The 15,784-nt window shown below is 50.8% G+C and overlaps 1 protein-coding gene across 1 annotated transcript in view; it reads left to right on the top strand.

Moving 5' to 3' along the window:
- Positions 1-9,841, top strand: part of LOC104290303 — a 24,595-nt gene extending 14,754 nt beyond the window's left edge. Inside the window, exons 6-13 of the mRNA XM_009889390.1 lie at positions 295-404; positions 1,346-1,394; positions 2,806-2,926; positions 3,833-3,927; positions 5,438-5,503; positions 6,878-6,977; positions 8,195-8,347; positions 8,562-9,841. Coding sequence (XP_009887692.1) covers positions 295-404; positions 1,346-1,394; positions 2,806-2,926; positions 3,833-3,927; positions 5,438-5,503; positions 6,878-6,977; positions 8,195-8,347; positions 8,562-9,841 — 1,974 coding nt within the window. The remainder of the gene's footprint in view (positions 1-294; positions 405-1,345; positions 1,395-2,805; positions 2,927-3,832; positions 3,928-5,437; positions 5,504-6,877; positions 6,978-8,194; positions 8,348-8,561) is intronic.
- The last annotated feature ends 5,943 nt before the right edge of the window (positions 9,842-15,784 follow it).

Genomic DNA, 15,784 nt, shown 5'->3' with positions numbered 1-15,784 from the left:
GGCTGGGCCCCTGCCACTGAGGTAGCATGTGAGCTACATGTGAGGTTGTCCCCTTGTCCCTGGGGCAGCAGCACGGCCGAGGGGCCAGGGATTCACCTCCAGGCTGCAGATCATTGCACACTGCAAGATGGCAGCATCCCCAAGTCGCTCTGCAATAGCTCTGTGCATCTCACACTCCTGCTGTATGCACACTTCTGCTGTATGCACACCTCTGCATGCCTTCTTGCTGCGTGGAGAGGTGTGGGCTGAGATGGTGTCTGACTCCTTCCTCTTGTCTGCCCCTCTCCCTTCTAGCAAATGAAAGAACAAGCAAAGAGCTTTTCATCGGAAATCAAGCAGATAGATTTGGATGTTAACCGCACCTTCCGAAACCACATCATGTTTCGGGATCGCTACGGAGTGAAGTGAGTATGGGAGGCTTTGTGTGGCTGTACGGGCATCAGTGCCGGTGGGGATGTGTGGGATGAGCTGGATGGGGTGGCCACCAGCCCCCTGGCTTGGGGTGGCCACCAGCCCCCTGGCTCAGAGCAGCTCACAGTAGAGCAAAGCCATCTCTGCCTGCTCCACAAACCATCAACACATGGTACCATCTTGAGATGTTGGGCTGCTGATTCTCTCTTTGGACAGGTCCACACAGGGCCACATTCAGCCCCAGTTCTTGAGCCAAGCGTAAGCCTGTTGCGGTGCCTTGTCCCCCAGGGCGCTAGGGTTGCAGTTGCAGAGGGCTTGGTTTGGGATCACTGAGACGATGGGGTGGGTCTGTCGGGAGCCGGGTGGGATGGGGTGTACGTGGCCTCCACAACAGACGGGGTTGGAGAGGTTTGACAAATTGGCTTTGTCACTTGGATGAGTCACACCTGGCTGCCCTACACAGCTGTACAGTCTGCAAGGAAGCATGCACTGCAGACCTATATGGAGGTGGGGAAGGGAGAAAGGAACCTACTAGTAAAATGGTGGCAGTGCTTTCTCCCACAGTATGTAACACTTGATGCCTGGGTGGTTGCAAGTCTATTAAAAACCCACCACCACTCCAAACCTGAAGAGCGAGTGTGTTGGCATGTGTGGGTACATGCATGTCTCTCCAGGAGACCTGCTGATGGAGCAGGCTGGTTCAGCCCCACTCTGCAGGGCCACTGCTGACTGACTCCCCCCTGAAGGAAGAGGTCTCATCTCACGTGCCCATCAAGGTGCTTTCTGGTTCTGTGAGCCCTGCTCCTTGCAAAAGGCATAAGTACCAGTTGGCTGAGTGTTTTCAGAGCCTTTGCTCTCTATGCGTATGCATCGGTGTGCACACGAAGCTGGAGACCTCACGCTCAGGTGTTTTAATATCCTTCTTTCTTCCCAGGCAACAGGCACTCTTCCATGTCCTGTCAGCATACTCGGTTTATAACACCGTAAGTAGTAAGTTAGTCCAGTTAAAGTGAACAGTGTTGTACTTTATTTATATGTCTCTGTATAAAGTTTTTTAAAAAGCTTTATATATATTTATATATGTGTATACATGTATGGGTGTATATATATACACACACCCCACATTTAGCCAGTGGTAATTCCAATTTTAAGTCCTAATACTAGTTTGTACAGACAGCTGCAAGACTCGCAGGCAGCACAAGACTCTTTGCACAGTTGTTTCATTCCCTTGTTCATTTTGTCACCTGGTAAATGACATCTGGCAGATGCGATTTGGATGAGTGTAAGCAAACAAGGGATTGCCCTTTGGCTTTCCAGCAAGACTAGCCTCCTGGCTGAAGGTCTGTCATGGTTCTGACTTCTTGTCATACACTGAATGGCATCCTTGTTGAAAACACTGACTTATAGTGAAACAGTCATTTTTAGCTGAAGGGCACAGGCAGAATAAGCCTAAATTAGCAGCTGAACCTACTGCCTCCATCTCCAGGAGGGACAGTTAGCCCAGAAGGTGCAGAAGATGCTCAAGGAGGGTACTGAAGGAAACAAAGACCCTGCCTTCCCTCATGCCAGATAAATGCTTACCAGATTTATTTATTCTTTAATTACTTCAGTGCTCACATGGCTGAAGGAATCCAATCCAGTATTTATCTTCCCATCCCTTATTCCTTGAAGTAACGACAGGCACCTCTTATGTTGGGGTTTCTGTCCCTCGCCCTCCTTGCCCTTGCATTGCCTGCAAGCCCCTCACCTCCTGCTGGTGGACATGCTAGAGCGGGTCTGGAGAAGGGCCACAAAAATGGTCAGAGGGCCAGAACACCTCTCCCATGAAGAAAGGCTTACAGTTGGGGATGTTCAGCCTGGAGAACAGAAGGCTCTGGGGAGACCTCATTGTGGCCTTTCAATATGTAAAGAGGGCTTATAAGAAAGACAGAAAGACTTTTTACTAGGGCCTGTGGTGACCAGACAAGGGGCAGCGGTTTTAAACTGAAAGAGGGTAGGTTTAGATTGGACATAAAGAAGCCATTTTTTTACAATGAGGGTGGTGAGATACTGGAACAGGTTGCTCAGAGAAGCTGTGAATGCCCCATCTCTGGAAGTGTTCAAGGTCGGGCTGGATGAGGCTTTTAGCAACCTGATCTAGTGAAAGATGTCTCTGGCCATGGCAAGGGGGTTGGGTGAGATGGTCATCAAAGGTCCCTTCCAGTCCTAACCACTCTGTGAGTCAGTGATGTGGTAGATGCTGTAGACATATGGGAGCTGTGAATTTGGGCATAAATAATAAAGACCTTGAAAGAGGAGAGGGAAGCACAGGCAGCCTGACCTCCTCCTGTGGCTTTAGCATCATAGTGGGGTCTGGCAGCATGGCAGTATGTGTGCTCCTCTTGGCTTTTGCAGGAAGTGAGCTACTGCCAAGGCATGAGCCAGATTGCAGCTATCCTCCTGATGTACTTAAATGAAGAGGATGCATTTTGGGCACTGGCACAGCTGCTGACCAACCAGCGGCATGCGATGCACGGTAAGGATGTGGGTAGGGCCTCTCGCGACGGGAGGGAAGGCTGCTTTAGGTTAGTCGGTAGAGCCTTGTTTCTCCTCACATACTTGCTTAAAGCAGGTAAGGCTTAATTATGTGCTGACGCAACCCAACTATGGAGCTGAACTTCACTCTTGAAGGCAGACAAGTTCATCAGAGAAAAATGTGGTTTAGCACTCAGTAATTAACACTTTCACAGAGCTGCTATCTTCCCTCTGCAGTGCTTTGCCCTTGGCAATCAATTAACTCAAGGTTACAAGTTTGTAAGTAGTCTCAAAGAAGTACATCCAAGAGTATCATGTAATACCCCATTTTTAGCGTGCCATGAGCTATGTGCGCTTGTGTTTTTATGAAGATGTAATTCCACGAAATGTGCTGTATTGTTTTACTTCAAGCAAATTAAAGATCCTTTCATCTTACTTGTGGTTAGCAGTAATCTATGCATAGAGGGTTATTTTATGAGCAGAGGGCTAAGCATTTTGGCTTGGTAACTCTGGACAATCTTAAATGTACCTCCTGCTAGATTACGGGGCGCTTCACAAGCTTGTAGTGTTCAAACGTCTTCAGCTTTCCTCTGAATCTTGGTAAGCACCAAGATGTGTTCAGAGAGGTCTTGGCCAAGCCACGTCTCAGGAGGTGAGTGGGTCTGCTCTGCGGGGCTGAGGTGAAAAGGAGAAGCTGGGGTTGGTGCTGAAGGGTGCTGTCGCCCATGTAGATGAGGTGAAGGGCAGGCTCTGGGAGGGATGCCAAGGGAGGGAGCTGGGCGTGCTGCAGTCTGGCCGACTTCGACAGGCGACACAGGGGATGAGTTACTAGAAAATGAGGCTGCCCCCATGACTGCTCCAGAGCTTTTCTGATTATTTTTTATTTCTCTCATCTTTTTTCATTAAGGTTTTTTCATTCCTGGGTTCCCGAAGCTGCAGAGATTTCAAGCTCACCATGAGCAGATTTTAAGCAAACTGTTTCCCAAACTGAAGAAGCACATGGTATCTCTTTGCTATCAGTCTTCCTGTACTAATATCATGTTTTAATGCTAAAGCAATTGGTGTAATGTTCTGCCAAATAGATAACAACTGAACATATTTCTAACCATGTAGGACTGCTTCAGCTGCAAAGAGGCAAGCATTTATTAAATGGAGTGCCTGAATCTCACTGAGGTGAATGGTTACCATTTGCTCGCTGGTCATCATTAGTGTAGGGACTGCTAAAATCTAAAGGCTTCTTGAGGAAAGCCAGGCAGGCAGGCTGATGGAGCTTGCAGCAAAAGAAGCTGTTGCATACAGCAGTGAGGCTGGGCTGTCTCCTTACACCAGCTGCAAAGCCCAAAAGGTGATGATGCTGGACTGGATTATTAGCCCTAAGTGCTTGCATTTAACAGCTTTGCTGTTGCTTAAAGACAGGAAGTGTGTAAGATTTGCTGTGTGTTTTGTTGCTTGGACATGTCCAGTTGTTTTTTTCCCTAGCAGATGGTACAAGCCCATTTAGTGGCGGGAGGCAAATCTGCAGGACACATTGACTGCAGTCTAGTGTCTAGGCGGCTATTTTGCAACAGCTGCTCCCTCCCCGCCCCCCCCTTGCATTTGCTGTAGTCAGTTGGTGTTCAGTGGCCAAACTCCTGAAGGTTTCTTATGCTCCCAAGGGGGTCGGTGGCCTGGCTCCAGGAAAAGCTGTTTATATTGCCATCATCTGCAACAGCTCTTGCTTCATGCTGCAAACGAGCCAGCCCTGGCCATATAAGTGAAACAGAGCCAGGACAGGTTTTCACTTAATTATAGCCATCAGGGTGGGGAAGCCTGGGTGTGGGAAGATGGGAATAACTCTCTGAAAGCTGCTCGTGCCTTCTGGCTCCCAAAGGCTCCCCAGGCTTGCAGGTGCCCAGCACCAGCTGAAAGCAAAGATTGGAGCTGGCCATTAATCCCATGCGCTTCTTTCTTTTCCCATCCTCACCACTTTGCTGGCTTTGCAGCAGCAGTAGTCATGTCGACTCTGTGCATGTGCAGGGTGCTGTGCATCCCAGCACTGGCCGTGCCACACCGTCGTCCGTGCCAGAAAAAGGAAAGCTGTGCGCAAGTGCTGCGTTGGGTGCCAGGCAGGAATGGAAAAGTGATAGGCTGGGGTGATGTTGGTTAGTTTAACTTTTCCTTAGTCTGTCAGGCTGTCCTGCTCCTGCAGCAGCAATGCCACGTAAATGAGGTAGTGCTAGCAGAGCTGGCTTGACTGTGCAGGTCTGGATTTACCTGTGGGATGCTCCAAAGTTGTGGCTGAAGTCTGGCCACATCAAGGGTCAGGTTCAATGAATATGTTAGAGCCAAAGCAGGGCTTCAACATTGGTATTTAAAGCAAATGCTTTGTTGGGAGACAGACCACAGCCACATGGTGCACTCAGACCCCAGCATTAAAAAAACCAACCAACTGCCCCAAAAGCCCTATGAGTTACTTGAACCTCCAGCAGCCAGCCTGGTGAAATGCCTGTCTCTCTCTGCTGTCTTCTCCTAGGACAAGGAACAGATGACTACGGGAATTTACACAACCAAGTGGTTCCTGCAGTGTTTCATTGACCGGGTGAGGATGCTCTGCAGGTTGTTTGCTGCTCTGCTGCTTGCATGCATAATTAATCCACCTGTTTTTTTGAAAAGTATCATAATTTGAAGGTGTTAATATTTTATAAGGTGGATATTATGCACACTCTCATAAGGCAAAAAACTTAATAAGGGAGAAGCTAAAAATAACTACGTGTCACTGATGACAAGCCAATTCCTGCCGCCTCATCATAAGCGGTTGCTGGGAGATGGCTCAGGAGCAGCAGTATAAGCTTCAAAGTCAGGAGAGGTCTTTCTCTTGCCCACTGGCACTGCTGCAAAGGCAATTAACCTCACTTTGGCTCTGGAAACAACATAGGGAGAAGAAGAGCTGCAGGCACAAACCTGAACAAATAGCACTATAGCAGCTGCAGGCAAAGCAGCGGGCTCAGCACTGGAGACACATGAAAGCGTGAGAAAATTACCCTGATTTGTCCAGAACTAATTTGCCAGTCCTGAGCCAAAACTACTTTATTTTTAGGGGCAGCATTGTGCTTGCACACTTGAACACAAGATCCAGACTTGGTAATGTTTAGGACATCTGTGTGTTCTCAGTTTTCTGCTGCCCCTTCTATAAAATAGCAGATGACCTCTTTCTCTTGCGAGGGAACTCACTGCTTTGCAGTCTGTCACTAAAAGCTGTGTAAAATGCAAAATCCCTTTAAAAAGCTCTTTTAAGGGCTGCAACAGCCAGTGTGCCAAACTCCAGAGTGTAAGTGCAGCATCCTAAATTTGAACTTAAATGTCACAGTAGAAATACTATTAATTTCTGTGTTGGTGAGATGCCTTAAATCTTTGCTGGGAGATGATGGGCTGCTCCATCATTTTGGATATCAGTTCAGTCCTGTTTGCAGAGGTTTTTCTAGTAGGAAGGAATAAGCCTGCATGTAAGGAATACCGCTTTTATAGACACCAAAGGATTGATTTTTTTAATGCTTAAGTGAAGCACCGTTGGGCCTTCAGACCTATCCGTTAAATACCCCTTCATCTGTTTGGACAATTTGGATGGATACAGGAGTGGTTTTTTGTGCCTGCAAGGCTGAAAGATGACAATGTTCCCTCCAGGGTAGGGGAATCCCTGTGCTAGTGTGCCTGCGCGGAAAATATCTTCTTTTCCTGCATTCATGGCTGGGTTTTAAGTACTTTCCCAGTCACCCAAGGCTTTAAGGCAAAACCATAGATGATAAAACAGGTTTTTGTGTCATAGATGAATCCTGGACATCCAATGCCTCACCCTGTTGTGTGTTTTCATGCGAGGGGACATAGTGATGCCACTAACCTCTCTATCATCTTCCCATCAATCAGTGCTAATGTGTGGTGCTAATGAGCCATTTTTTTGTTTGTGTGTTTGAAACAGACCCCCTTCACCCTCACGTTGCGACTGTGGGATATCTACATCCTGGAAGGAGAGCGTGTGCTGACGGCCATGGCTTACACCATCCTCAAACTGCACAAAAGTAAGGTCCCAGCAGAGCGCGTATTGCATAGCAGAGATGGCACCATGCTGCGCCACTCTTGTGCTGCCAACCCAAAAAGCATTGCTGGCCACTTGACTTGCTGACCCTGTGCTGGCCCCAAAAGGCACAGTCCTGTGCTGATGCTCTGGGGAGGAAATGAGATGCCACACGGGTTGAAATCCTGCACTCAGCACATAGCAAACCCCATCTAAAATGCTCCCAGCTGCCTCCTTCTGCATGCTGCACCCCACATCCTTTATCAACACTGTTTTAGGGGCAATACAGACAGCAACCCATCTGTCTGCAAAGTTCTATGTGGCAGTTCAGCTGAAAAGACTGTAGGGGGAGAAATAAAGCTATTAATGGACTTCTAAAATGACCAAACCGTGTTTTTTAAAATAACATTAAGGCAGTGATGTTTCTACTTCGAGGTCTTTGGGACTTTGAACCCCCCGACTCCCATTAGCTAGCAGCCTTGCTTTGTTTCTGGAACAGGAGTGATGCTGATATTGCATGCTGGGAACCTTTGGGCCAGTGGGATTTGTGGGACTGCATGTGTTGGCTTCTGCAAACAGCCACCCTGCTCTTCCTTCAGTTGAACGAAGAACAGGCTATCCAGAAATCCATCTTCAAGTATCCCGTTTGTTTGCAAAGACTGGGAAACTGGCAGGCAGCCAGAAGTTTCAGCCTGGCTGTGAAATCATCTCTCCTCCCTGAGGAATGTGGTGCGGATCGGCCTTCCTGCCTGCATTCTGTTCCTGCCTGCATCGCATCCTTGTCTGCATTCCTGGTGTGGGTCAGCATCCCTGTCTGCATCCCTTCCTGCTGGCTGGTGCATGTTGGCATCCCTGACTGGCGGTGGTGGCTTCGACACTGGCTGTTCAGTCTGATGCTTGGGGTCTATCTCATGGAGCTTTTCCTTCTCCTAGAGGTATTGGTGAGAACTTCCAGAAATGTCCCAAAACGTGCATCCTGGTCAGCACAGGTCCCAGCCCCACCATCGTCCTGTCATTGCTGAGCTATTGCCCAGCGGTGGCACGGATATGTAAATGTATTGACAACCTTGAGCAACAGTGGGAAGGTGGGAGAGAGGCAAAAACGTTCAGGGTGTCCCACCCCAGAGTGGGAACAGCAGCAGAAAAGCAATGCAACCCATGCTCACGCTAGCCTGCAATTTGGCCATGCCGCTGCCATTACTCCTTTCTATCGTCCCTCAGAGCGCTTGCTGAAGATGACGCTGGAAGATTTACGGGAATTTCTGCAGGAGAAAATTGCCGCTTCCCTGCAGTACGAGGACGATACTGTCATTGAGCAACTGCAGGTGTCGATGACTGAACTGCGCAAGATGAAATTTGACCTCCCCCCACCAGGTGGGTAGAGGGGAAGGCGGGCAGCCCGGCAGGAATGGCCAGTGGTACCCCTGTCCCCTGGGGAGCAGAGCATCTCTCTGGTGTAGCTGGGAGCTGGGGCAGCCCAGAAGGGCTGGCACCCACTGTGCCTTCCCCACAGTCAGGTCATGCCAGATGCAAAATTGAACTGATGCACAGTTTGGGTTTTATTTTGTTTTCTCTGCTTCCAATGCAGCAAAGCCTGAGGAGTTCCCACGGAAACCCCTGGGCCTGGAGCTGTCCCTCAATCCGGTAGCCATGAAGGGCAACATGGCAGCCAACGGCCAGAATGGCCGCATGGGTGAGCACCCTCTGGACAAGGAGCCCCATCCCCACAAAGGTCCAGGGGCACTGGGAGAAACAACGGCAGCGGAGGCAAGGACTTTCACCTTCCAGGGTGAAGCAGCTGAAGCGACGGACGTCCACTTGCATCCTCCTGGCAGGGGGCAACCGGGAGAGGAGGGTTGGGTGGAGCCCACCACGGACGGGCAGCCACAGTTTCTTCTGAAGACAAGCGAAACAGAGGCCCATGATCACCTCCTGCCTTCAGAGCAGCCTCTTCTCATCGCCAGCCATGCCATGGTGGACCACAAGTCAGTCTCACTTCCTGCCCTGGACGAGCATGGCTCCTTGGATTCCTCTCTCCAAAACATGCCAAGTCCTCCTGACTCAAGCACCGCTGAGCTTTCTGCTACAGACCATGCAGTATGGCAGCCTGCTGCCCTGCTGGTGGGAGAACAAGCATCTTCCCTCTGCAAAGAGAAAGCACTCAATGCAGCCCCCGACCCTGTGCCAGACAGCTGGCAGCAGCTCTCCAGTGTGTCGCAGCATAACAGCTCCTCCGAGAGCAAGCATGCGGAGGAGATGGCTGAGAAATGCTGCAGAGCAGCACTGCTGGACAAAACAGATTTGAAGCGCTTGGCATCTAAAGCTGCATCCACGGGGGAGCTTGCCAGCCTGCAGCAGAACAGGCCAGGGAGCACCACCAGCACTGCGCACTGGCCGGAGAGCTTGGGCACACCACCTGCACATGGGCTGGTGGGTGGCAGCGTGCCTGTCTTATCCAGCAGTGACTTGGAGGCAGCGGGGCTGGGCGAGGGCTTCCCTTTCCAACAGGCGCCGTCCCCCACGGTGGAGGGAAACAGCCCTTACACCGTTATCAAGACCACCACTCCCCTCCACGTGGCCCATGCAACAGAGCAGGACTTCTCGAACAGAAAGCAGGTGGCATTGCCTCTGCCAGAGGCTGGACGTCCTCTGCCTGCCACCTCCACGGCACCACCTCTTGCGCTGGATCCGGAGGAGGTAGATGCCCAAAAAAGCCTCCAGAAACCATTAAACACACTGAAAGCCCCACGACCTCCCTTGAGCCCCAAACCAAAATTACCACCACAGGTTGCCAAATCTCACTCAGAGAACAGTTTCCTTTCAGGCTCTCCTCCCCTGACAAAGCTGCCCAAATCGGTGACGTTTTAGTAGGGATGGGGGGAGGCAAGGGAGAGGAAGCAGGTGCTGGAGCAGCATCCTCATCCTGGTTTTGGGACTTCCCCGTGCAGCAGGGCTGTGTCAAGGTGACAGAACAGCAGCCATTGCCTGTCGAGCGGTGCTTTGGTACGAGTGCCCGGCGAGGAGGTGGAGCGGTGACTGCTGGCACAAGGAGGCACCAGCAAATTGGGTTTGCATCTTTCCTATGGACAAATTGGAAAGCAATTTCATCTTTTTGTTTCATCGAAGCTCCCCGAGCCTCGTTGCGTGTCAGGGAGAGGCAGAGCTGGTGATTGTGTTATGTTTTCTTCTGCTCCTGCCTGCCATGAGTACCCATGGCCGTGCAAGTGGGCGCAAGGCATAGGAGTCCAAAATGCTTTCTTTATAATGCCTGATCAATGCAGCCAACAGCATTGCTTTCAAAGGCCTTTGTAGCAATAGATTTTTATTTCTTTTCCCAGACCCACGGTTATAGGCAGCAGCATTTTCAGGCAGCACCATGGCATCCCAGCGGGGCGCAGGCAGCCCGCTACCTACTCTATGCAATTCCCCAGAGCAGTGCCCAGCTGTACCCCACTTCTGCTGCAGCAGTGGATAGTGTCCTGGAGGGGAGGTTTAACAGCTGGTGAGTTCCTGGAAGGTCTCCTTGGTGTGAGTCTCCAGTGGAGAACTGCCAGCAGGGTGGTTTTTTCCCAAGTTTTCAAGGTGACAAGGACAGCAATGAAAGTTGAGCCTGGTCTCTTGGGCTGAGTGGCCTTTCTGCTGGTCTTTCCCTCGTGGGTTCAGAGCGGCGAGCAGGCTCACTGCCTTTTATTGGCTGAACAGGAAAAGGGGCTGCTGCCTTGGGAAGCCTCCAGCTTTCACTAGCAAGCTGAGCAAGCTGCTGGAGGTGTGATGGTGTCTAATCACGGTGCCCAACCTGAAGCCTGCTTTTACTTTGAGCAAGTTAAGTGTCAGGGTGGAAACAGCATAAGAGCTGGGGAAGGAGAGCACATTGCCTAGAACCCAATCTCAGCCCTTCTGGTTTAGCTCACCCAGAAATCAACAACTAAGGAAGGAAACGTGGGCACAGAGGTTTGGAAGATGATTGCTGTAAAGCATCAATGTTACCACAGACCACTGCTGAGGAGTAAGTGCCCATTTGCCTTTCATGCACCAAATCCTGGTGCCCTGTCCATCTCCTCTCCATCCCAGGGTGTTGCTGTTGTGCAGCCCAAACCGTTGGCTGGAGGTGTGCCAGGACCCCAGGACAGCTTGCCCCACTGAAAGAACTGGTCCAAACTCATGTTCCCAGGTGAAGGGACTTCATCAGGAAGGCAGATCAATGGAACCAGGAGGAAATAAACTAGTCCAGATGTGCGGTATTTGACTCTGCTGTCCAGAAGGGGTGGCTGCAGATGCCACCTTAGGTGGGACTGCAGGTGGGATTCCCATCCATTCAATGGAGACCCTGGGCAAAGTTCCGTAAAGTTCTAAGACTTTGAAAACTGGTTTTTAACTTGGAGGCTGCTTCAGTAACATACCTAAGCCTACCTGGAAGCCTAGCAGAAAACTTCGACTAAATTACTTTGTGGGGTTTATCAGGGTTTTGGTTTTGGTGTGGTTTTTTTTGTTGTTTTTTTTTTTTTTGTGGTGGGTTATGTTAGCAGTGGGGAGAGCATCAAAGTGAACACCCTATCTTTGGATGTTGCCAGCCAGACCACAGCACCCTCAGCTTCTGTTGCAACCCCTGCTCTGTTGGAGACCCCGTCTTCTGCTGAGTCTTCAACCTTGCCTGTCTTCTCTCCCTCTGCAAAGCAGAGATAACCCTATTAGCTACCTCGCAGGGGTGTTGTGAGGAGTCGACAGTTGCTCTTTGAGGCGGTGCTGTATGAATGTTCAGTATTTGTGTTTTGAGACACCACAGGTCCTTTCTAGGACAATGGTGCTTGAATTGGTTTTAATTTGGAGTATATTTTTCAGTAACGGTGCAGTAGTTAAACCTATTTGTGTGTTAAAATACCTGGGGACTACTTCAGGACAGGTACAGATTGCCTTTCGCTAGCAGCCCTGGAGCTCACTGGGAAGCATCTAAGGGCTGGTGGTCACCTCTGGGCTTGGTTTCTGTAGCTTGGGGGGTCTGTCCTCTCCTTGAAACACACATAGGACTCCTGCTAACACACATGAGGATTTGGCTCACATGTGCAAGAGCTGAGACCTCTTTCCCCTCATTTTGACCTTTTTCCCCTCATTTTGGGCACACAGCTTTTGCACATCATGTGCTCCAGCATGTGTCTGGGATGTTTTGCAGTATTCACATTTTAAAAGCTGGTTCGCTCTAATTTTGGAGAGCTGTCAAATGCTCAGTAGCCAACACATGGTGTTTGGTGTATGGTGTTCTACAAGAATTTGGGGGGCTTCCTCCCCTCCAAGCCCTAATGGGAATGAGCAGCAAGGTCCTCGGTCACCTCCAAGCCTGGGGGAAGCCACCAGATGGTTTCAGTAACCTTTGGACCAGGTGGACACAGGCCCTCCTATCAATGTGCTTCTTGCTGGGAAGGTCTCTGAGCTCCTCACTGTACCACCTAAGAAACTCTTCTCCAACTTGCAGCCCCCTGAAACCTGGCAGGTTTGGGAAGCATTCCTGGGGCAAAGTAGCCTGAGCTGGCTGGGAGCCAGCAATGTGCATTGCTTTCCTTGAAGCAATGCTCTCACTTAAGCACATCAAAACATAACCTACTAGGAGATGACCAATGCTCTCTCCTTCTCTGCCTCTTGCCGCAGATGAAGGTGTGGCCATGGCAGGTCTGTGGCAGCAGGGGTGGGCAGGACTTGGCCTGGCCTCAGCTCTTTTGCTGGGGATGATAGCAAGGGAAGGAGAAGGGTGATCGTAGCAGCTCAGCAGGACAGAAACAATGGCCCAAGCCACTTGCATCCCTGGCCCAGCCTTCTATAATGGCCTCAGCCCTGTAGCAAAAGCCACTCTTGCCACAAGCAAACTCAGGAAAGCAGCTTCCCCCACCCCTTCCTTGTCCTCACAGCCATGGGATAGCTCTCCCCTCACTGCCCTCCATGTAGCAACATTGGGGGGGGTGTGGGGGTGTGGGGAGGTTGTAATTGAGCACTTTGAGTGGCTGCGGCACCGGCAGGCAGCAGGAGCCACAGGGACCAGCTCCAGTGTGGGATGGCGGTCAAGGTCAGGGCCTCTAGGCCATGCACTTTGAAAGCCCAGCTACCATCTGCTTTTCTTTTTAATTGCTATTCTTGTTTACAGCGTGGAACGCTTCCTCCATGACTCTTTCTAATGTATTATAATTATTACTTTAAAAAATATTTTTATGTCTGCGCTTTTTTTTTTCCATTGTTTTTTTTTTTTGTGGGGAAGTTTTTTTTTTGGGGGGGAAAAAAAAAAGTCAGTCATTCCTTTTTACACTGATCCAAACAGACTGTCCAGCGTATTTGATGCTGTGTTTTACATGGTTGTAATGGTAACGGTTAAAGAAGTTTATCATAAAATCAGACTCCACGAGGTTTCTTACGGCGCCAGATGCTGCAGTAGGACCAGTTGCCTTCTCCTGCTGGCTTTCAGCTGGGTTCACCAGGTGTGCCTCAGCTGTGGCAGGTCTGTCACACTTCATCTCTGCCTTCCTCCCTGCTTTTCTACCACGGTTAAATACAGACACCCCCAGCAGCAGTGAGAAGAAAACCGCCTTTCTACGTATTGCTGTCCTCTCCTGGCTTCCTGAGCTGAGGGCAGTGTTCTGCCCACAGCCCATGCACATCCCTTCTGACACACAGCTGGTGGCCAGTAGCCCTGCTGCAGCTTTATTTTTTTGGCTGAGAATTCAGGTGTGGAGTTTGTTTTCCTGCCCACAGGCAGCGCTGGGAGGGTCGGACAGGATGGGGAGCGTGTGGGCACAGCTCCTTGCACTGCAGGTGCGTGGGTGGGTGCGACTCACCATGATGTCATGTGAGTCAGGACTGAGTCATGCTTAAGTCAGTCACTGAGAGCGTAAGGTGGTGCTGCTCACAGCTGAAAATGGATTTTAAAAAGCTGTGCATGAGCAGCACCTCTGACACACCCCAAATTTCATAGCCAGTGCTTCCTGTGCTGAGATCACCACAGTACTGTTGGCTTTGGGGTGTTAATTTTGGGCAGTATTGTGTTTCCCAGAGACAAAGTTGCTATTTGGTACTTAAGAAACGTGGTTATGGTAAATGCAGGGTCATCTGTCTCTACCAGAGCAGCACAGAGGGCACAAAGAGTGATAGCAAAATGGAGGGGCCAGGATTAGCTAAATGCCACCCTAGGATTTAAGGGCAGTGCAGGAAATGTGGCATCCCCGTGTGCAACCCAGTGGGTGCTGTAGGCTGGTATTCCTGCTTCTAGCAGTGCTCTGAAGAGCATAGCTTCTGCCTCACCCAAATGAGGTCAAACAGGAACAGAAAAAAGCTCCTACCTTGTTCTCCAGTGTCCTTAACTTAGCTTATTTATATTAACTCATTTAAACCTGGTCTGCAAGGCTAAAAAAAAAAAAGCCAGCACCAGTAAGCACCACAGTGGAGCAGCAGTACAGTGAGGATGCAGCTCTTGGCACATCTCCCGTACCGTTTAACGCTGGATGCCAGCCCAGGGATGCTCCATTGAGAGCATGGGTAGGACATCCATGGGCTGGAGTGAAGCAAACCTTGTCTCCCCCACGTCTCCAAGTGCCTGCAAGCAGCCTAGTTGCACAAGCTGCTTTGTGTCACCTCCCAGCTGACAGCCCCAGCAAACCTGTTGGCTTTCAGGCAGCACAGAGGAAGCAGCCGGTTTGGACTGGGTTTGAATGGCTATGGCAGTTACCTCTGTGACAGGCACCGTAGGGTTTAGGATATGGCATTTATCCAACTGCTGGGACAGCTTCAGCTCCATGCTGCCAGGGAGGGAGCAGAAGTGTCCAGAAGGGCAGGATTGCCCCCAGGGAAGGCAAGTCATGATGTGTTTGAGGGATGTGGCAGGCAGAGTCCAGTTCTTCTCTGAAACAGTCTCAGTTCACTTGGTCATTGAAAAATATGGAGTAAGACATTGCTTGGCATCCTTGGTCCCCACACCCCATGCATGTGCCTGGTCGTGGCCTCGTGGCTGTGGCAGGGTGCTTCACCCTGCTCCTGTAGGCACCAGGGACAGGAAAGGCTCCACGACATCTCCCAACAGCATCCTTTCAACTAACGCAGGAGCCACAGTGGTACCCAGCCTTGAATGGGTGCTGAATGGTGGTCCCAGGTAGGGTTGCCTGAGGACACAGCAAGCACCCACTGCAGAGAGCCCTCCCCAGGGGGAGGCCACCCCCGGGACTTGCCCACCAGGAAAGCCTAGGACCTCCATCCCTTACCAGAGAAGAAAAAGACCTCTGGGGGGGTCTTGGTGGATGCAGACCATGCAGGGCACTGGCACACTCTCCTGTTGCAGGAAGGTCCCAGCACGGGATGTGCTGGTGTCCCCAGGGTGCTGCTGCTAGGGGACCAAGAGCAGGACGGCTGTGTAGTCCCAAACCCAGGCTTACCAATACCCATTTGCTGTACAGCACCACGACCAGTGGCGAATGAACTCTGTAGAAGTTATTGAGGCTGCTGCTTAAATACTAATGGCCTTGTCAGCCAGGGACCAGTCCCGCTGCCTCACCCTGCGTGCTTGGCATTTGCCATTATTAAATCCTCTCCTTCCCCAGTAGAGCTGCTGCTCTCATCATGGCTTTCAGACCATCAGCTCCCAGGGCTGGTCCCTGCCCAGAAACCACTCCAATGCAACCCCACAAGCTGCGCTCAGCTCTGGTGCCCTGGCAGCCCCCTATGGCTCCTGTCCTTCCTGGCCCATGAACAGCCAAACCAGCAGCGCCAGGAGCTGGCACAGGCGGGCAGCCACATCTCACCCTGTCACTCACTGGCTCTCTGCCGAGTCACGGCTGTGCTCCT

Source organism: Charadrius vociferus, unplaced genomic scaffold (assembly GCF_000708025.1).
Source record: "Charadrius vociferus isolate BGI_N301 unplaced genomic scaffold, ASM70802v2 scaffold467, whole genome shotgun sequence".
Classification (NCBI taxonomy): Eukaryota; Metazoa; Chordata; class Aves; order Charadriiformes; family Charadriidae; genus Charadrius; species Charadrius vociferus.
The sequence above is the reverse complement of the archived record's forward strand: the minus strand, read 5'-3'. Positions and strand labels throughout refer to the sequence as shown.